We start from the raw sequence: 21520 nt of genomic DNA, 5'->3' as shown, positions 1-21520 counted from the left end.
AACGTATTAAAACAGCAGCATTATTTTAATGTGGTTTGAATGGGATAATTGAAAATAAATCATTTGTGGTCACATTTGGATTTTTCCTGTAGCGATGCACCATCGAGCACCATGCACCAACATCACTAAAATCACGTGACTGGTCTAGCAAAGCATTGTTCAACGCTAAGTCGAAAATATGTCTTATAGCATAACGCCCAGAGTCTTGTCCAATACTGTTAGACATTTAGAAGGTGAAAATAAACAAAGATACGTGGAAAAATTAGATAAACTCGGCATAGAGGACCTGTATTTAATTCCGAAGTCGATGTTTTCGCTGATAATAAATTGGACTGTTAATTCCCTTCCGCTTGTCTTAGATGACTGGATCTACACATTTATCTAGTGAGTAAGTCGTCGAGGTTTACACAGAAGAGTTTGAAAGCATATAAAAGTCTGGACACATCCAAATACTTCGTTGCTGGAGCTGTTCTCAATCAAGGATAAATCCCACATAGTAATGGTTTTGACAGCTTGTGAACGCGGAAGCCTTCGACCACACATTAACCTTTGCCGGAATCCATCAATCTTTTCAGCTAGTATTCAATAAACATACCAATATTTAAATAAATGACCCCAAGTTTTACACAAACTCACGTTCATTAACTATGATTGGAAAAAATAAAGAAGACAGGGAGATGGCTCCTCCGTACACGGAAGCGTATCGCTGCCACACGTAAACCTCTCTGCGACAGACGGTTTGTTTTCTTTTTTTAAATACGCATTGTTCTCAAATGAGCCAATTTGGCATTATAAATACTTCTTGTTAATTTGAGATTGAGAAGAATAATCCCTACCTGAAATGAAGCGATCGCTACACAGGCGTGTGTGTATTTTGGTTGGGCACCATCATCATGTTTAATTGCCAAAATCCATTGATATTTTCTGGTCTTTTCAGGTGGTATTGCATAGAATGACCTCTTCGAATATCTGTCTCAACTGATGTGACAACCAACAGCACGAGTCTCGGTTATTGTAAACATTCTCCTCCGGTTCAATGTCTCCCACAATGTCGAGCAGCTCTGTTTGACTGGCAATATGACGCCGTGAAAATGGTGACGTCATGTGCACCAGCTCTATAGTCTTTAATTAAATCAATCCCCATCCCTCCCTGTGATCATAAAAGTGTTTTTTTTCTTTGTATGTGTGAATGACATAAGCATTCCAGCAGACCAGAGTTGAAGTCAGGAATTTAGAAGCGCAATCAGGAATGTGTGTGAGGAAACCAGTCTTCAGTTGTGGGTTTGCACATTTCATTCATGTCCGAGAGGTAATCCGGAATTACAGCACAGTACGTCTATACTAAAGTTTAAGTCACCGGCCTTGCTTGTATTGAGGATGTGGTTGAGTGCAAATGTGTGTGTTGTTTGTGTGCGCGTTTTTCTTGCCTGTTGGAGTGCAGCTGGGACTCACTGATAAAGCAGCTGTCATTGAAACTGTGAGAAACTATCTGATGAAGACAACCACACTGAGTCAGTTATGACATCATGGAACATTGTAAGAAAATGATATGATTATGATACAATAATCCACACACGTTTGAGTAGAGAAACAATGACTTGAGATTTTTGTTGTCATTCTATTTGCTGCCATCCGTATGGAGGAAAAGCATTTCTATAACTATAATAGATCTTTATACGTAAACAAAACTAAACAGTGCATTTGACTCTGAGCTGCAATTTCCCAAGCAGACTACTGCACACGAGGACAGATATTTATCTTTCCTTTTCTGATGAACCAGGGGCCAGTAATAATGGAAATAGAAATATGATAGACTGCATATAAATGATGCTTGCGCAAATCCGCTAATTTAGACAATATTTTATATTTAACATATGTCCCCTTTAAGGTTACGTTTATTTTTGCGCATTGTAAGTTACAAAAACTGAGTTAACCATTGCAAAAAAGAAATTCACCTAAACATGTTTAATAACACGATAACTTACTAATTCAGTAAACTGGTTCATTTTTTTTCCCTTCTTTTCTAAACAGAAAGTTCCTACTTGATGACATCTATGTGGAGACTTTCAAATTTATATTCTTCCACAAATTTGGGATGTTGGACATGGAAGAATCCACTCTCCTTTCCCACACAAGTACACAACGTACTTCGTATCCACAACACAATGTCAACACTTTCAAACACAACAGGCACCTTTTTAGCTCCCCATTTCCAGCTCCTCTGATCTGCTTTGCTCTCAGGAGTGAAAAGATGACGAGAATTGGATTCAAATGCACCATGTAGCCCACTTCAGGCAGCAGGGAGAGAGACGAAAAAAAAAAAAAAAAAACCAGCTGCCTGCGCAAAGCTGAGGCCGCTCAGTGTTTCAGCTAAGCGGCGTTATGTCACTAATGTGCTGAAACCACACGACACGCTTGTGAGGAGCACACACTGATGTTGAGGATAAAAGTGACATGCAATCTTTTCATCTGTGTGTGTGTGTGCCACATAAAGTCTCGCAGTCTTCTTTAGGAATCTGTTTTGTCCAACACCACTTTCTCTTTCTCTCTCAGGATCACAGAGATTTAAGATGATTCTATTTTAAAACGCTGTCCTCTTTTCGTCCTGCAGCAATAACACAACACCCAGCTGGAAGCATGCAGCACAAGCGCACCCGCATATGCTAAATGGAAATTATTCGTGTGAAGTTACTTAGCGATAATGACTGATATCACCACTCATCAAGGTTTTGCAAGACACTCTTTTTATGTTTTACTCCCATTTTTTTGCTTTCTTCCTATTATGCTGAGCTTTGTGAGAAATTTTGCGCGCATTACTGTATATACGGCATTTAATTTGATCGCATCAGCGTTTGGACACTACTGCAAAATGTCACAACCACTACATGGTGCACTACATAGTGGTTTGTGAGTCACTTTGGACACAGCCTGCCCACGTGAACCGACCCTTCATGAGAAGAAGATAATGGATGGATGGATGGATAACCTTAGCCCCTAACTCCAACCCTAATACGTACGTAACCTAATGACCAAACACTAACTTAAAATTTATGATTCATTTATTTATGATGAAGACTCTTAGGGTAGATAGGTGTCTCTTAACCGAAACTATCTCCTTGCCCCTCTCAAATGCATTTAGCCACATCAAGAAAATATAAAATGTTACGTGAAGCACTTTGGATGTTTTTGCAGTGTTTGTATTGTACATACTAAAATTTAAAAAAATCTGAAAAACACTTATGTTTACCTTGATAATACTGCAATTGCATCCATCCATTCATTTTATGAGCTGCTTATCCTCACGAGGGTCACGGGAGTGCTGGAGCCTATCCCAGCGATCATCGGGCCAGAGGTGGGGTACACTCTGAACCGGTTGCCAGCCAATCGCAGGGTACATCATGGAGACAGTGGCACTCCCAATCATACCAAAAGGCAATTTAGAGAATCCAATTAACGTTGCATCTTTTTGGGATGTGGGAGGAAACGGGAGTGCCCGGAGGAAGCCCACACAGGCACGGGGAGAACATGCAAAGTTCACGCAGGGGGGCTAGGATTTGAACCCCGGTCCTCAGAACTGTGAGGTCAATAATCTAGAGCTGTGTCACCGTGCTGCCTAATATTAATGTATCATTTTTAATTTATCAATATTTTAAATGAAAGTTCTTTCACTTTTCTCGTTGCATGGCACAGAGAAAGACTTTACAGACTTTATATTCAAGTATTTTCCAAACATGCTGGGCAAGTGAGGAGCGCCCTGCTAGTTGGGGGCTTGTGGGTGGGGAAGCGCACTCATGATTGACTCTACTTGTGATAGCAACATGTTTTGGGAAGTAACCGTGTTGATAATATCTAAGTTTAATTTCAACACAAATAAAGCATAAAGTGGATGTAAGATGAATTGTAATCGTCTTTAATTGATGCCCTCATAAATTGATGACATTGAGGAGTTAAAGTCTCATTTTTCCAAATATCTGTCGCTCCTCTCTTAACCTCTGCATCTCCCCGACAGGATCTGTGGCGGCGGACACTCACAACTAAACAGAGGAAACAGGACCGTGGAGTTGCAAGGAAAGAAATGCCATTTTACCCAATAATGTCCATCGGTGTGAACCTGAGTGTGAATGATTTTTTTTTTTTTTTTTTGTGTAGGTCCTGTGGTTACTTTAAGGTCAGTCCAGGGTGTAACCCCTCCTCTTGTCCAAAGTCAGGGTTATTTGTGGATGGATGCTCCAAATATGTAAGCAGCAAAAAAAAAAAAAAAAAAAGTTTTTGCATTTGCTGACTCGTCCGAGATATATCAAAAATGTTGTCGTTGTGAAGTGGAACACTCGAGGATGTTAACAATGCAGTAATAAAATGAAGTGTTGATATGAGAAGTGCGACGTGCCTGTTAGTATTTATTGGTTGCTGAGCTTCTGTAAAAATCTTGCCATGCCACACTGCGCGCTTCATCTTCAAAAGGAAACGAGTGCTCAGAGGCAAGGCTGTAAACTAGGTCGCTGCCATGAGACAAGCACATTTGCAAGACAAGAAAGTAAGTTTGTGCGCGTGTGGGGGTGGGGAACGGGGGGGGGGCAGATTATTATTCAACCTGAACCCATACTCTGATTTGATTTGGTCTTAAAGGGTTACACCCAAACTGATTTTTATCAGCATAATCATTTTTAAATATGCAAGCGACCCCACACATGAAGAGGGGAAAAAATGGCAAGTGGGTCAACCAACACTGCACGCCACATGAAAAATAAATACAATTTCCATTGAAAATTGCAAGTCTTGTCCCCCCAAAAGCAGATGTCTGCTCTAGTACTAAGACTGACCTGTGAGAGGCAGGAGAGGCATCCACACTGCCGGAAAATACAAAAGAAGAAAGCTGCTCACTTTTTTTGGAAGCTTCAGGTGGCTCCCACTGATCTTAAAAAAAAAAAAGACCGGATAGCTCATAAGCCACCAAAACTGAAGTCGCGAAAAGCAGAAATCCGCCATCTTGATACTCCCTAAACAACCATGCTGACCCGTAGCTGCGTTCATCGCCTGTTTCGTGGCTGTGAGAAAACATTCCACAGGTAAGTTAGAAAGATTCACTTTGACACTGTTAAAGTTTGTTTGTAAAGTTTTTTTTTAATTTTCTGATGAGCTTAATTCACTTGAACGAAGTTTTGTTTACCGTTGTTCTTGTTCATTGTTCACTCTGCTTCATCTTTATAGGCCTTTTCGCGAAAAAGCAATGTAAATATTTTCCCAAACTTCATCAGTTGATAAGCAAGAAAATACATTTTCTGTGAAATTTTTATGTCACTATGGATTTATCTGCTAACCAGACGTTAACGTGCTACCTTACCCCAAACACGTTGTGGTGTTTACATAATTCACCCGCGGGACCTCGAGTTGGGGTGCGGGGTTCCGCACGGACTGTTTTTGTTGTTGCGCTTCCGGAGGAAAGGTTAACAGAGTTCCCGCCGTTAGGCGAGTAGTTTGGTGATGTCGAACAATAAAGCAAGTTCTGTTTCTGTGTCCGACACTCCGCCTCCGACTCCTTTTCTCCGGCGCTACACTGGTGACCCCGACGTCAGTCCCGGCGTTTTCGAGACTGAAACGAACATGGCAACCGCCATCCTCAAATTGCCGGAGTTTTGGGAGACGTCCGCGGCAGCGTGGTTCGCACAGACTGAGGCTCAGTTCGCCCTCCGCGGGATCTCAGATGATTCCACGCGTTACTACCACGTTGTCTCAGCACTCGGGAGCTCAACGGCGGCCAGAGCAGTGAACTTCATCACCTCTCCCCCGGCCCGAGATAAGTATGCTGGGATCAAGGCTCACCTTCTCAAGGTTTTTGAACTTGCCCGACGTCTGTTGGCTATTAATGGACTGGGGGACAGCAAACCTTCCGAACTCATGGAAATGATGCTAAACCTGCTGGGCACGGAAGAGCCCAATTTCATTTTCATGGAACTGTTTCTCAGGCAAATGCCACCGCATGTTCAGACGGCGCTCGCGAACAGTACTATCACTGAGCCCCGGGCCCTGGCCGAGGAGGCCGACCGTTTTCTTCCTGGCAACCCAGCGCTTCTCCCCTGAGACGCTGGCCGCGACGCGCAGTTACTCACCTTCGGGCGCGGGGGTGGCATCCAGCAGGGGCCCCTTCGGCACCGACGGCCGTGCTGGCACAGGCTTGTGCTACTTCCATGCCCGTTTCGGTGCGAAAGCGAAGAGGTGCCGCGCCCCTTGCAACTACGACGCGTCGGGAAACGCCAAAGCCCACGCTTCGCAGCGGCCGTGAGCGTGGGCGCGAAGAGCCGGCTGCTGTTCGTCAAGGACAACCTTTCCGGGCGCAAATTCCTTTGTGACACCGGCGCCCAGAGGAGCGTCCTGACGGCCACTGCGGAGGACGCCGCTGGCGGGACTCATGGGCCACCCCTACTTTCCGCCAATGGCTCCCCTATCCGCTCTTATGGCATGAGGACTGTGGACTTGTGTTTCGGGAGTCAGCGCTTCACATGGGACTTTGTCACTGCGGATGTCTCATTCCCTCTCCTCGGCGCTGATTTTTTTTGTGCCCACGGGCTGCTGGTGGATGTTAAGAGGGGCCGTCTGGTGGATGCACTGACTTTTTCCACGGTCGCCTGCGTCCGCAATGAGGCGACTTATGGTGGTCTCTCCAGTTCGCTATCGGACGGCACCAAGTACCAACTCCTCCTTGGTGAGTTCCCTGCCTTGACACGGCCCACTTTCTCCTCTACACGACTAAACATGGGGTCGAGCACCACATTGAGACCAAGGGCCCCCCGATCCACGCGAGGGCCCGACGGCTTGATCCCGAGAAGCTAGCAGTCGCTAAGTCCGAGTTTGCCAACATGGAGCGTCTGGGCATCGTCCGCCGCTCGGATAGCCCGTGGGCCTCGCCACTACACATCGTCCCTAAACCGAGTGGTGGGTGGCGACCGTGTGGTGACTACCGCCGCCTTAACGACGCCACTACGCCCGACCGCTACCCTGTTCCACACATTCAGGACTTCTAAGCCCACCTGGCAGGCAAAATCTTGTTCTCCAAGGTCGTCCTGGTGCGCGGGTATCACCAGGTTCCTGTGCACCCCTCAGACGTTCCCAAGACAGCTGTAATCACTCCGTTTGGACTGTTCGAGTTTCTGAGGATGCCGTTTGGTCTTAAAAACGCGGCACAATCTTTCCAGCGTTTAATGGATTCTGTGCTCAGGGACTTGCCATTTGTGTTCGTCTATTTGGATGACATCCTCGTCACCAGCTCCTCGGAGGATGAACATCTGATGCACCTCCGCGACCTCTTCGCAAGACTTGAGCAGCATGGCCTGATCATCAACCCGGCAAAGTGTGTTTTCGGGGTGCCCTCTATCCAGTTCCTCGGGCACCTCATAGACAAGAACGGCGCCGCCCCCCTTCCGGCAAAGGTGGAGGCCGTCTCCGCTTTTCCCCGACCTCGCTCGGCTCGGGGCCTCCGGGAGTTCCTGGGGATGGTGACTTTCTACCACCGGTTCATCCGCCGGGCGGCCCACATCATGCGCCCGCTCTATGAGGCTCTTAAAGACAAGGCCCCCAACCGGGACGTTGAATGGACGGCCGAGAGGATGGAAGCCTTCGAGGCTACGAAGGCCGCACTGAGTCGTGCCGCTATGCTGGCTCACCCGACCCACGGGGCCCCTGTCGCTCTCACTACCGATGCATCGGACTACGCTTTTGGAGCCGTATTCGAACAGTGGGTCGGCGGCGCCTGGCAACCGCTTGCCTTTTTCAGCCGTCAGCTGGTCCCCAGGGAGCGCAAATACAGCACGTTCGATAGAGAGCTCCTCGGCCTCTGGCTGGCGATCCGCCACTTCCGCTCCCTATTGGAAGGCCGTGAGTTCACGGCATATGTGGACCATAAACCCCTCACTTTCGCCATGTCCAAGGTGGCCGAGCCGTGGTCCGCCCGCCAGCAACGCCAACTGTCGTTCATCTCTGAGTACACTACGGACATCCAACACATCGCCGGCAAATCCAATGTGGTCGCGGACTGCCTCTCCAGGGCGATCGTCGGCACTGTGCATCTGGGTCTCGACTACTCCCGCATGAGCGCAGACCAGGCCTCGGACCACGGGGTGCAGGCCCTCAAGACTTCTGACACGGGTTTGCGCCTGGAGGAAGTCGCGGTTGGTGACTCGGGCGTCAGGTTGCTGTGCGACCTCTCGGCTGACCAGCCTCGGCCGCTGGTCCCTGCAAACTGGCGAAGAGCTGTTTTCGAGGCGGTCCACAACCTCTCCCACCCCGGAAGGAAACCGTCCGTGAGGCTGGTGGCCCAGAAGTTCGTGTGGCGCGGTCTCAAGAAAGATGTGCAGGCCTGGGTCGACTCGTGCGTGGCCTGTCAGCGGGCTAAGGTGCATCGCCACACAAAAGCCCCCTTGGAGCCCTTTGCTGTCCCCGAGAGGAGGTTTGACCACGTCAACGTTGACTTGGTAGGTCCACTTCCTCCCTCGCACGGATTCACCTACTTGCTCACCATGGTGGACAGGACGACCCGCTGGCCCGAAGCCGTTCCCCTCTCCTCGACAACGTCGTCAGACGTGGCCCGGGCGTTCATCGGCACGTGGGTTGCACGCTTCGGGACACCGTGCGACCTTTCTTCAGATCGTGGCCCTCAGTTTACCTCTGAACTCTGGAACGCAGTCGCTGAGAGTTTGGGGGTCAAGCTGCACCGCACTACCGCCTATCACCCCCAGGCGAACGGTCTTTGCGAGCGGTTCCACCGCTCCATGAAAGCAGCCCTGCGTGCCGGCTTGACCCCTCATCCGCCGAACTCGTCTACGGCCAGCCACTGCGGGTCCCCGGCGAATTCATCCCGGACGCCACAGCGCCCTGGTCCGCAGCCAGGCAACGGTCCTCCCTGCTGGAGGCCGCAAAAGGGTTTGCGCCGGTTCCCACGTCGCAACATGGCACCCCAGCTGCCCGGCTGCCCCGTCACCTGCGCTCTGCGGATTTTGTGTTTGTTCGTCATGACGCCCACCGTGGACCTCTCCGCCCCCCATACGACGGGCCGTTCAGGGTCCTGGAGCACGGGGATAAGAGCCTGCTCGTGGACATTGGCGGCAGACCCGAGACTGTTTCCGTGGACAGGGTCAAACCCGCGCACCTGGACATTGCCCAGCCTTTGGGGTTGGCCCTCCCCCCGCGTCGGGGTCGTCCCCCTTTGCCCTGTGCCCCTGCGCCCGCCGGGGTACCTTTGACCCCGCCTGAGCCCATGTCCCGTGACTCAATGGACAGTGCGGCCCCGCCCCCATCGGCCCCTACAGTGCACACTCGCCGGGGTCGGGTCATCATCCCTCCACGGCACAAGGATTTTGACTATGGGTGAATTCTGGGGGGGCTTGTGTGGTGTTTACATAATTCACCCGCGGGACCTCGAGTTGGGGTGCGGGGTTCCGCACGGACTGTTTTTGTTGTTGCGCTTCCGGAGGAAAGGTTAACAGAGTTCCCGCCGTTAGGCGAGTAGTTTGGTGATGTCGAACAATAAAGCAAGTTCTGTTTCTGTGTCCGACACTCCGCCTCCGACTCCTTTTCTCCGGCGCTACAACGTAAATACTGCGTGCAGAGAGGCTATTAAGAAAATGTGTGTGCACCACTTACACACAGTACATTCAGTGTCTTATTTTGTCCTTCATGAAAATTTCCATCTGTGGTTTATCACCACTGTTAATCTTATGCAAGGTCATACAAAAAAGGCAAAGAAAATGTAAAAAAAAAAAAAAAAAAAAACTATTCGAAATTTTCTAACCGAAAGGTTTAAGAACAATCGGTTGATTCCAATTGTCTTTTACTCTTTTCATCACTCTGATTTTGCTCGACTTTCAATAATTTCTTGGAAATGTCTTTGTCTTACTCAAACAACTAGATATATTGTACTCTGAGAACTTCATGAGGGAACTTAAGCTCACATGACAGAAACCTAGACGGGAATTCATCATTGCTAACGACTGGCTTGGCTTGCAAATTACAACATATTTCAGCTACAATGCACACATTTATTTAGAAATGTGAGACTTCTCATATGATGAAGAAAACATCGGCCATTGCTTTGTGTGTGTGTTGTTTTTTTTTTTTTTTTATAACTGTGTATTTACTGGGGGGCATGATGAAACAGCTGTAGAGCCTTGGCCTCACAGTTCTGAGGAATGGGGTATGAATCCTGGCCCCGCCTCTGTGGATTTTGCATGTTCTTCCTGTGCCTGCGTGGGTTTTCTCTGGGCACTCTGGTTTCGTCTCGCATCCAAAGAAGATGCATTCATTGGAGACTTTAAATTGCTCTGAAGTGTGATTCCGAGTGTGACTGTTGTCTGTCTCTATGTGCCCTGCGAATGGGTAGCAACCGGTTCAGGGTGTACCCCACCTCCTGCCCGATGACAGCTGGGATCGGCTACAGCACTCCCGCGACCCTTGTGAAGCTTAGCGGCTCAGAAAATGGATGGCTCGATGGATGGATGTACTTACGGGTCAACACAGCAAACACGATGTCCCCACCAACACCTCTGACTTTCTTCCACCAAACCAGAAGTCTTGCATCATACAAAGACTGACCTGTGAGAGGCCCCATGATGCCACAGGGCATGCAACCTTTCAGAAAATATAAAAAAAGTAAAACTGTAGAAGAAGAAAAATACGCCATGGTAGCATTTGTGTCTGGCAGCAGCACAAGCTTTCATTGTTGTTTCATTCCTGTCTATCGTTACATTTCATGTCCCACAATCATGGAGTCCCCGGCTCAACTGATCTAGTTGTTGAGCACGCACATAATGATTTACCATAAGTATTGAACAGGTTACGATTTTTGATCCAACTGTTTTCAGATCGGGTAGGAAAAATCACTCTTAACACACCCCACACCACAGGACAATCTTGCAGAAGCGTCTGACAACTCGTCTTTGGTAAATTGTTCGTGGTGCACCAAATTTTCAGCCCCTGAAACATTTGGGCTTAAAGGGCCTTTTGAATTTTCGATCCAAAAAAAAAGAAAAGAAGCAAAAACCTCAGCCGGTGTACCCTTCTATGCATAAAGCTCAGTGAGGCTGTCCATCAAAATGTGTTGATTAGGGATGGGTGTTCTGGGCATTTTCAAAACTGGTGTGTGTGGGCCTAGGCTGAAGACATTGTCTATGAGTTGCAGGTTGCCATTTTGTAAAGGCTCAACCAATAATCATCTTTACCTCGCCCATCCTTTCCATTAGAGGTGGTACACCATTAAAAGCTCCCCCTTTAAGCAAGTTGAGGTCCCTTGAGCCTTGTTCCTGAATATCAAGTGCGTGTGAAAGAAGCAGTACTTTGCTTGCATTGTATGCACTGTATGTGTGTATGTTTTACATACATAGAGTAGATGCTAATGGACCATTATTGACTGTGTGTGTTTGTGTGCGTGTTTGGTTTTCCATGCACAAAAACTAAATCATCATCATTCTAGTGCACCTTTATCACATCAACCTGCATGCCTAAGTTATGAAATATGTAAACACACTAAGTACTTTTGCGGTTAAGCTTGACCCCTTTTTGACTATAAGTGTTCTCAAAGCATGTGTGTTGAACAGTAGGAAACTCAATGATAAATTACATAGTTCCCCGCTTTCAAAGTGTTGCAAAAGACATTTGGACTGTACAGTCAGGATCTACATTCTTGAATATTGTGGTGAGTCTCTATGCCAATCATAGCCATCAATTCGTTTTATATAGTGCATGCAAGCAGGAAGCTATCCCAGCCAACTTTGTTGAGAAAGAGGCAGGCTTTACCATCGGTCACCAGCCAATCATGGGGTACCCCCCTCACCCCCCAGCACCCATTAAAAAAAAAATCACATTCACACCAATGGACGGGTCAGAGTTTTCATTGATCTGACATCCATGTTTTGGGAATTTTGGAGGAAGTCTGAATACCCAGTAAAAAAAACACGCACAAGCAAGAGGACATGCAAGGACAAGGAAAACATGCCGCCTCCCCACAGGAAGGCTGGAACTGATATTTGAAGCCCAAACCTCAGAACTGTGCGGTACCCAACACAAATCGAACACATGAAATCACATGCATCTATTCACATAGAAGAAGAAAATCTCAGTGGTGCCTTCAGTTCACACTCCAATGATGCATTGTGGCTGAATCTGACCCGCAGGATGCCAATACATAGTCATATTTCAGTTCAAGAATAGTGGCTTAATTTCGTCACTGGGGTTGTAGTGGTACACTCGCCTGTCTTTGGTCCAAGCAGCGCGGGTTCACTGCCGGTGTCTATATGTGCCCTGCAACTGATTGGGGACCGGTTCAGGGTGTAGCCCGAAGTTACTAGGATACGGTCCAGCAACCTGTGATGTTGAAAACGGACGGATGGATGGATGCTTTAATATCTGCACTACTTAACGATGCGTTAGTGTAAAATCAGATTGCTCTAAAGTATGAACCCCTATTAATAAATTGACATTTATCAGAGCACTGGGACCATACTCATTATGTAAGATGACTGCAGAAATAGACACTCAAATTATCTCACTACGTTACCCTACCAAATGTTAGCATTACATCAGTTATCATTAGAAATGGTACCTGACTACGTGGCACGATTTAAAATCTTTATCAAGCAGCTTTAGCACTTTCCTTATTCAGGTTGCTATCTTGCTATATCCGGCTTTATGTTAGGATACCAACTGTGAGCGTCTAAACATTTTACCTCTGTTCATTCCAAATACCGTAGTATTAGATCACAAAACACAATATACTGTAAAACCTTGATCAATTTGTTTTGTGATTTCTACAAAGAAAGTCCCCAAATGAGGGGCCTTTTTCCTGCACTCCTCCCTTGCCTCACTTCTTGCCTGAACTTTGGTCCTCCAACTTTTTCCCCTCAAACATAGAAGAGACCCAATCTTGGCACGTTATATGAATAGTTATAGGTGAACTGAGCACTTTAATGTAGCTTTTGTCATTCAATGGAAGAGCATTTAATTGTTCTGCCTGTCACTATATGTTGATGCCAAGATAGATGAATAAAAGTACATAATGCTATGCTATAATTGATTTTCTGACAGATTGAGCAAAATTAAAATTTTGTGCGGCACCCCTGATCTCTTACAGCACGAGCTCGACCCTGCCACATCACCCTGGTTGAAGATCACTGGGATCTCATACCAGTCTTTTCACAGACTAGTTTGGCAATCATTGACTTTGAAAGTTACACTGCTTATCCTGACCTCCATTAAATCTGATTCTGATTCTGACCTGGCAAGCATGCTGCAAATCAAACAATTGTTTGTCAGTCAGTTTTCTAAGATGCTTGTGATGTGTGCGTCTTATTTACCAACTGGATTCTGCATCCAGATTGATGTTCACTTTGTTTTGAGTCACTACTCAAGTTTGGCTCAGCAGCGACACAAATGCTTTGTGGTCTTGATAACGGAATGAAATGCTCCCTGGTTTAATGCTTTTCCAACAGCTAACACAAAGTCTTTGAGCGCAGAGGGATCCGAGTGGAAAAAGACATTCTAGTGGTCGATCACACAGGAAACCTTAAACTGCGCTGGTTAATAAAAGCTCGTGTTGCAGACACACATGCATTGCCTGGGAATGGAACCCAGGTCACAAGAATGGTACCAACAGCGCTACTTGTGAACAGTTCGTTCAACGCTCATTTGTTTGTGTATGGGATCCAATGGTTGACAATTGCTCACACACGCAAGAAAGGAAAAGGAAAGGCTGGTTCAAGTAAATCATTTTCTGAAAGCCAAGGATGATAATGGTTGGAGGGCAGCCTAAATAATCAAACATAAAGCAAACAGAGGAAGTCACAGATCATTATTTTGTTTTCAAGTTTAAAGCTGGTTTTGGCTCAGCTCTTTATTGTTCTCTGAACCATCCTCTTCTTTGGCCCAATCTTCACCGATATCTTTTTCATCTTTTCCACCAAATACACAAGCTTGTTTCAAAGATTATCATAGCAGCGGCTCTGCAAGCTCTTTGACAAAATGGATAGTCTGTGATCAGACTAGTCTGTCAAAAATGTCAGTTTGATCCACACTTCTTTTGAATATTAATTTTTATTGGAACTAATAACATGGGTACAACTTGTACGAGAGATGCTTCTGACTTACAGTAAATTTCACTGCATGTAGGTGACTATTAAGAATAACACAAAATACTGGAAGGTGTTTTTTATTTGAAATACACCTTATGAACACGACTGATGGCTTCTGAGTCTCCTTTCCCATGTTTTGTAGAATGAAAACGGATTGGGCTTGTACTGATTCAACACATATGTGAAGCTAAATGCATTCAGCAAATTAGACCATGCAGATGCACACCAAAGTGGTGCATTTAATTCTTGCCAACAAAAATACACGCACTGGGCGGAACTTCCAGTACACTTCCTGTTCCTCTAAAATGGTTTCTTTTCTGTATTTCTCATTTTCTTGTTTTACTTCTGAATTTCAAGGGTCCTCTTTTCATGTGAACCATGTTGTATGCCTTGTGCTGACAACCTTAAACAATGTTACAAATGTTGCAATCAGAGTGAACTTGGTGATACACAACACACAGATAAGATATGAGACATGTTGGATGCTTCAGAAGTGCAGACGGTGATGAGAAGATGAAAAACACCGTTCCCTGATGTCCCTGATGATGTAAGGTTAGAGCTTTTTTTTTTTTTTTTTTTTTTTTACATCCACACATACACGGTGGGCCCCCTCTGACCGCAAACCCCTGCGTTGATTTTGGGTTGTTGCAGAGGACAGTTTCTGAAGTTCATTTTGTGGAGGGTGCCCCTTATTGTCCGGTTTGAAGTTACAAAAAAAAAACAACAACCTTGCAATTTGCAATTGTTCGACTCGACCAGGGGTCGGGAATCTGTGACTCTTTTGGGGTGCTCAATGTGTCCATCACAATCCATCAGTCTGCACGGCCACACACTCTTCTTCATAGTTTACTTTGCACCGCCCAACTGCGCTCTTAAAGGGGTACACTCATAATTACAAATGTTAGTCCTTACGCAGCCTATTAATGTGGTTTATAATGACAGCATGCTTATACGCTGCCCACCACTGGAATTTTTTTAATTTTTTTTAGAAAAAGACGCCTCTGTCGCCAAGTATTGTTGGAGAGCGCACATAAGTGGGGACAAATGGGGAAAAAAATTCAACCTACAGACCAGCTGATTGTGAATAGTTGGAACGCACTTCCCGTCACATACCACACACTGCAGTGTATGAGTATTGCTGTACTGACAACGTTTAGTTCTACCTATGCATATGAAAAATCTTTTTCACATTAAAAAAAACTAAAAACTGACTAACCTACATTCACCAATAACAGATGGAAGTCTCAAATGCTGCATGAAGTTTAATTTAACATTAAACGAATGACAAACCCATCAGCAAAAAAGTTGCATTAATGGTAAGAAGTACTTTTGTCATAATTGGTTAGTAACAGCATAATGTTATTTAAATGAATTTAGAAACTTATTGTACTCTTAAAGTATGGGTCTTACATAAAATGCCCGAACACGCTTGTATTTACTGTAGTTTTAATATGGCTCTTTTGGATTTATATTTTAAAATATTTGCCTAAAAGGTTCCTGACCCCTGTACTAGACGTTCACTTTAGATCCCTCAACCTATAGTGAGTGCCTATGAAGCGTCCTCGCTGAACCAAATTGAGTTATGCATTGGTGTATTGTTAAATCTGAAAAATCCTTGGTCATACAGTTTGTTTCATTGCAAAACACACAAATGCAAAACACATTTGTTGCTTGGCAAATGTTGAAAATCTTACAAACACAGCCAACCTTCTGTTCTGGAAACACTATATTGCAATATAGTTCACCACAAAAAAAAATATATATATTTTAGCAACTGTTGGTTACAATGTTCAATTCAGTTCCGTGGTGAGGCATTTAAACCGTATTTCCACAAATATCTTCAGAAGACATTTTTATTTACTCCAGATAGGAAGAGATGTAATGCAGCCCTGGAAGTGGGAAATAGAGGTATGCTGTAGACACAAGAGTGAAGAGAGAAGCATGTGGTGAAAGCTGGGAAAGGAAGAGAAAGACAGACTCTTGGTAGACAGGAGGACCTTCCAGAAGGCTGGACCACTACAGCCAAGGTGGGCAGAGAGACAGGCAGGAGAGAGGCAAATAGTCCAGAGCCATGGAGACTGTGGTAACGAAGGGAAGAAATAGGTTTGAACGGATGGAGGAAGCTGTCAGGTGTGCTATGTGACAGATGAGTCTCTGCTGGAATGAAGAGCAAAATTTATTAGACAGTGGGGAGGCCATGTACGGATTAGAGACAGTGGCGCCGAAGAGACAACAGGAAGCAGAACTGGAGGTGGCAAAAATGAAGATGTCGAGGTTCTCGCTCAGAGTGAGCAGGTTGGATAGAATTGGAAATGAAGTCATTAGAGGGACAGCCAAAGTTTTGGCGACAAAGTTAGAGAGAGCAGACTTCCTCAGCCTGTCGCCATGGAGGTTTGGTTTGAGAGAGGGAGAGTGGACTCACAGGGGCTAAAGAAGGGGAGACTTGACAAAAACTGACTCGGACCTGAAAAACTAGGGAAGAAACGGGAAATATCTAAATCAGTGTCAGAGTCTGAATCAGATATATTAACTAAATAGGGGTCATTTTCATAATCTGAAAAATTGGAATATAAAAAAATGTGGAGGTAAAATGGCTGGGGGGGGGTGAATAACAACGAGAGGTGAGGGACATGGGCAAAAAGGACGGAGCGGATGGAACGACAGAACACACTCGAGGAGGGTGGGTTTGGTTGGCAGGTTCAGGGCACTGGAAGGTAGACTGCTGAGGTGACAGGCGACCCATTGTTCTTCCTGCTGGGTCCTGTATGGGTCGGCCCATTGTGCACATCTGTGTCATGTCAGTGGCAAAACCAGTCATATTTTGTTTCCAGTTGTGATTTTCTCGTCACTTTTTTAGTTGCCTTTTCTTGTTAATTATCATTTTGAGACTCTTGCACTCGTGTCTTACCTCCCTGCTTCCCTGCACTTGGTTCCTCCACATTTTTTGTCTTCCCTTCCTTGCTATCACTCACCCCAACCGTGACAGATATGATGAATTTGCCTAATGGCTACTCTGCTTGTGCACCAACTCCATGTTTTATGCAATAAAAAAAGCTCTTCATTGTGGTTGGACTAAAGCTACATTGTCATGTGGAGCTAATTGCACTCAGCAAACTGTGCCCAATTACAGATGATAATTCAAGCACACGCACACATGTACACTAACACACACACACACACACACACACACACAAGTAAAATGCATCTAACGGCTTTGGACACCTCTTGGGGCCTTCAATGAAAAATGTATGTTATGATCTTTTGCTGTTTGCTGTCTACACTGAATATTTCATCAGCAATCTGACTCTTTTTACATTAGCACCATGAAGTTGCTGTGGCTATGTGGGACAAGAATCCGACCTCTGCTACTTCTGCTCTGATAACGGCGATCCCCTGTAGAGTGGGAGGAAACTCCGCTAGGGGATGACATTAAGGCGAAGTGGGGTTGCGCAAAGACTGTAAGGTGATAAAATATATCCTCTCTCCAAAGAAACAGAAGAATTGGTGGAAAATAGGAAAAGAGGATGTGAAAAGACTTTCGAGAGATCCTGTAGTGTGGAGACAGTGAGACCCAGACTGCAACAACATTGAAAGATATCTTTGGAGCCAAGGATGTGTTATGTCTTTGAGAGGTTCCAAGGGTGTTTGTGTGTGTGTGTGTGCATGTGTGTGTTAAAGGTCGAGTGATTAAAAGGCAGGACACACAAAATTGTCCTTCTGTATGCATTTGTCTGTTTGCTTGCTCTTGCTGGATCCCAACACCTGACATTTGGCTCACCTTTTGGGGTACATCATTAGTGGAGTCCAAAATCTGAAACTGACATGCATGAGCAATGCATCCATCTATCAATTTTCCATAGTGCTAGTCCTCATTAGGGTTGCTGGTGAGCTGGAGGTCATCACTAGAGTACCCCAAACACCCTTGACTGCTCAACAATCAGAGCAAGTAACATATTCAGATAGTATATATGAACATATGTATCATATAGTCATCCTCACACCTATGGACATTTTCAAGTCAATGAACCTAACATGCATGTTCACGGGAAGGAGGAAAAGAAAAGCTGCACAAGCATAAGGAAAACATGGAAACGCCACCACATGAGGACCCGAGGGCCTTTGGACTGGGAGGCGGACATGCAAACTACTATCCTGTGAGCAACGCAAAACACATCTTATAGCAAAACGTAGATGTACTGCTCTGACAATGGCTTTGTTTTGGTTGAAGAAAAAAATGCTCCTTTGGGAGTAGTTTTTTGGTGTGTGAGGTGGGAAAAAAAAAAAAAAAAAAAGGACAGAGAAGAAGCATGTGTGCGCGTGATTGATCCGAGGATCTTCAGGGCAGAAAAAAGGCAGCTCAAATGATCCTACAAAAATCCTTTTCATGTGTGACTGGAGCTGCTTTTTTCTGTCTGCTGTTTATCTCCCTGCACAGGACGCTGGTATCGTTGTCTTGACACAGTTCTGACTGTGTTACCAACACCCACCACTACATGACCGTTGCAGACGTGGAGACATGCAGTAAGCACTTACCCACCAAGACATTTAATCGCAGCTATCCCTGCCATTCATTAAAAGTCATAGATTGTTTAAAAAAATTGTGACTGGTCGGGTGCTTAGTAGGGTTACGCTTTTGGCACACGACTGCAGATGGAGGAGGGTCCATTTGGGGTGACCTTTATTTGTGGACACATTTTTGGAATTACCAGAAATTTTAGACTATAAACCGGAACCTTTTTTCACTCCATAGCTTTAACCCCTGTGGTTTTAACAAATATGCTCCTTGTTTGTAGATTTCCCAATCACAGGAGCCTTTTTGTGTCTTTTTGGCTTCCCTGTAAGTCACCAAATCTATTTACTCTTCATTATTTTTGATGAGCTCCATGTTGAACTGTTAACTGTTGCATTTATTTTAATATAATCCACACACACTGAAGCATTTGGTTGGGACTGTATTGGACTTCTCATCCTCTGTCCAAAACAGTTCCAACAGTGAAGCATGGTGGCGGCAGTATCATGCTCTGTAGGTGTTTTTCAGCTGCAGGGACAGGGGGACTGATTGCAATCGAAGGAATGGACCGAAAAAAAATCAGATTTGAATTAGATGTATATAGGAGGCTAATGTCAGCGCGACACATACGGTACATTTCTCTGCATGCTTTTCTTCCATGTATATCACAGCCACTGATCTTAAACTCAAGTCTCCATTGCTGGAACAATGCAATATGTCAGAAGTGTGAGAGAAGAGTCTCTTTTTGATGATGATGATGCGCAAGAACTGAAAGATTCAAAAGAGTGGGAGGATAAAAAAGGAAGCAAAAGGAAAATTTAACTTTGAGTATGTTGGCGTGGAATGTTAAAGAAAATGAGACTCAGACTTTGATGGTACTTATAAGACATCTCGCCGCATAGAGCTACCTTTGATGAATCCTAACGCTCCCATTGGGCCAAAGGCAAAAAAAAAGAAAAGAATTTATTCATCATAGCGGGGGTTGCCCCTGCCCCCCATCCGCAAATGACCCGTACACAATAAAGGCTGCCAAATGTCAACTGAGATATAGGGGAGTTTCCTCATGGCCAGATGAAGTCCTGCATCTAGCTGAATGTATGGTTTCCACAGCGACCCTTGTCTGTCTGCATCACCGCCAATAAAGAAGGAGCTGGAATACTATCCAGGGGGAGGGATGGGTGTCTGGGGGGCATTCAGTGGAATGTCATGTGGTATTACGCCAAACACACTAGTGCACTTGTGTTGTTCGGTGTGGATACCATGTCACAGTGGACTCGTTTAAAAGGTTTAAAAAGGCCTTGGAGGTGGGCTGGAGTCACTCGTGTTGCCATAAAAAAACACTCACAAAGAGGCAAGATTGTTTAACACCCGTTTATGAGCCCTTTTATCAGCTTGATTTCGGCTTCAGTGGCGATTAACAGCAGCATACAGTGCCTAGGGACCTTATTGCACTGATGACCTCATAAGCTCACTGACTCATTGACAAGTCCATTGTGAAGGCTTGTTTGAATGAACACATCTGGCCCGCTTGCTACTTATTATGTATGCTCTTGAATAATTACGTGTGTATAAGCACATTTCAATGACCAAATGGCACCACATTCCTTATGTCGATGCAAATAATAGGTATTCTTTTCAGTTGCACCATTGCAGTACTTAAAAGGATGCTTTTGTTCTTTGGTTTCTTTCTCTTCTCTCCATGTGACGAGATATTTTTAGAAATGCTCTCATCTGCTTTCTTGCCTTTGGAGACCCCGCAATCAGCATAGTTTAAGTATTGCAGGGTAAACACAGGATTTCTATCGTCCACATTTCCATATTTGTCCAACAAGAATGAGTGTAGAGTAAAAAAAGAGAAAACTGAGACTAGGCAGTCCTTGATATTTTTATTTTAGCCCTTATCCCAAACCCTGTCTTAATCCCCAATAGCCACAATGATGTCAATGTAGGCTCACCTGCACACGTCTACAGAAGACTTTTGGTCATTAGGTTACGTATGTGTTAGGGTTGGAGTTAGGGGCTAAGCTTATCTACAGAAAAAAAGGTCTGCGTTCGTATAGCCCCGCGGATGGATTCATACGTAAGTAGCATTTAATGCGCACGCTAATGGCAGCGCAACAAAGCAAGCTTTTAGTCGACTTCTTTGTCAGCGCCCTTGGACTTGATGGCATTTAAAGCTTTGCCTTTTAGACCAAAGACACACAAAAACTACATTTAGTCATATTTACATCAGAGAAAATGTCATGATGGTCGAACAAGAAACATGTAACATGCTCGCTTTCAAAGTATCTCGTTTAAGTAAATATCAGCTAGAATAGAAGCTAAAGTAGCACTCTACTAGTTCATTCACTGGGGCAAGCACACATCTCATGTAAAATAATTACATTGAATTTAATCGCCTGCGCACCTCGACTATAGCATATTTGTATCATCTTGTCACTGGTGCAGTGCACTTTTGACGCTAAACAAAACTGCCATGTTAGCTTCTCGCTAGCTCAATTTAATGGTCCTGGCACATCTATCTATCTATCTATCTATCTATCTATCTATCTATCTATCTATCTATCTATATCTATCTATCTATCTATCTATCTATCTATCTATCTATCTATCTATCCATCCTGCTTCTCCTCACAAGCAGCGCAAGAGTGCTTGCGCCTATCCCAACTGACTCTGGGTGAGAGGTGGGGTCCACTCTAAACTGGTTACCAACCAATCACAGGATGCATACAGTGTAGACAAACAACCATTCGCACAAACCCTAATAATAATTAATTCCTAAAGTTCAATGCGATCAGCTGAGCACGCATACGGCCCGCACATCCGCACACTCACTGGCATGGAAAAAGGGACACTCTTGTTAGGCGATCAAAAGGTTGATTCAGAACTGCTTCAACAG

At 45.1% G+C, this 21520-nt stretch overlaps 1 protein-coding gene across 1 annotated transcript in view; it reads left to right on the top strand.

Annotated features, from left to right (window-relative positions):
* Positions 1-4916: 4916 nt before the first annotated feature.
* nsfl1c (NSFL1 (p97) cofactor (p47)) overlaps positions 4917-21520 on the top strand; it is a 41038-nt gene continuing 24434 nt past the window's right edge. Inside the window, exon 1 of the mRNA XM_061839875.1 lies at positions 4917-5066. Coding sequence (XP_061695859.1) covers positions 5008-5066 — 59 coding nt within the window. The 5' untranslated portion in view covers positions 4917-5007. The remainder of the gene's footprint in view (positions 5067-21520) is intronic.

This window comes from Syngnathoides biaculeatus, chromosome 2, assembly GCF_019802595.1.
Source record: "Syngnathoides biaculeatus isolate LvHL_M chromosome 2, ASM1980259v1, whole genome shotgun sequence".
NCBI classification, from domain to species: domain Eukaryota; kingdom Metazoa; phylum Chordata; class Actinopteri; order Syngnathiformes; family Syngnathidae; genus Syngnathoides; species Syngnathoides biaculeatus.
This window is presented reverse-complemented; position numbering and strand designations above follow the sequence as displayed.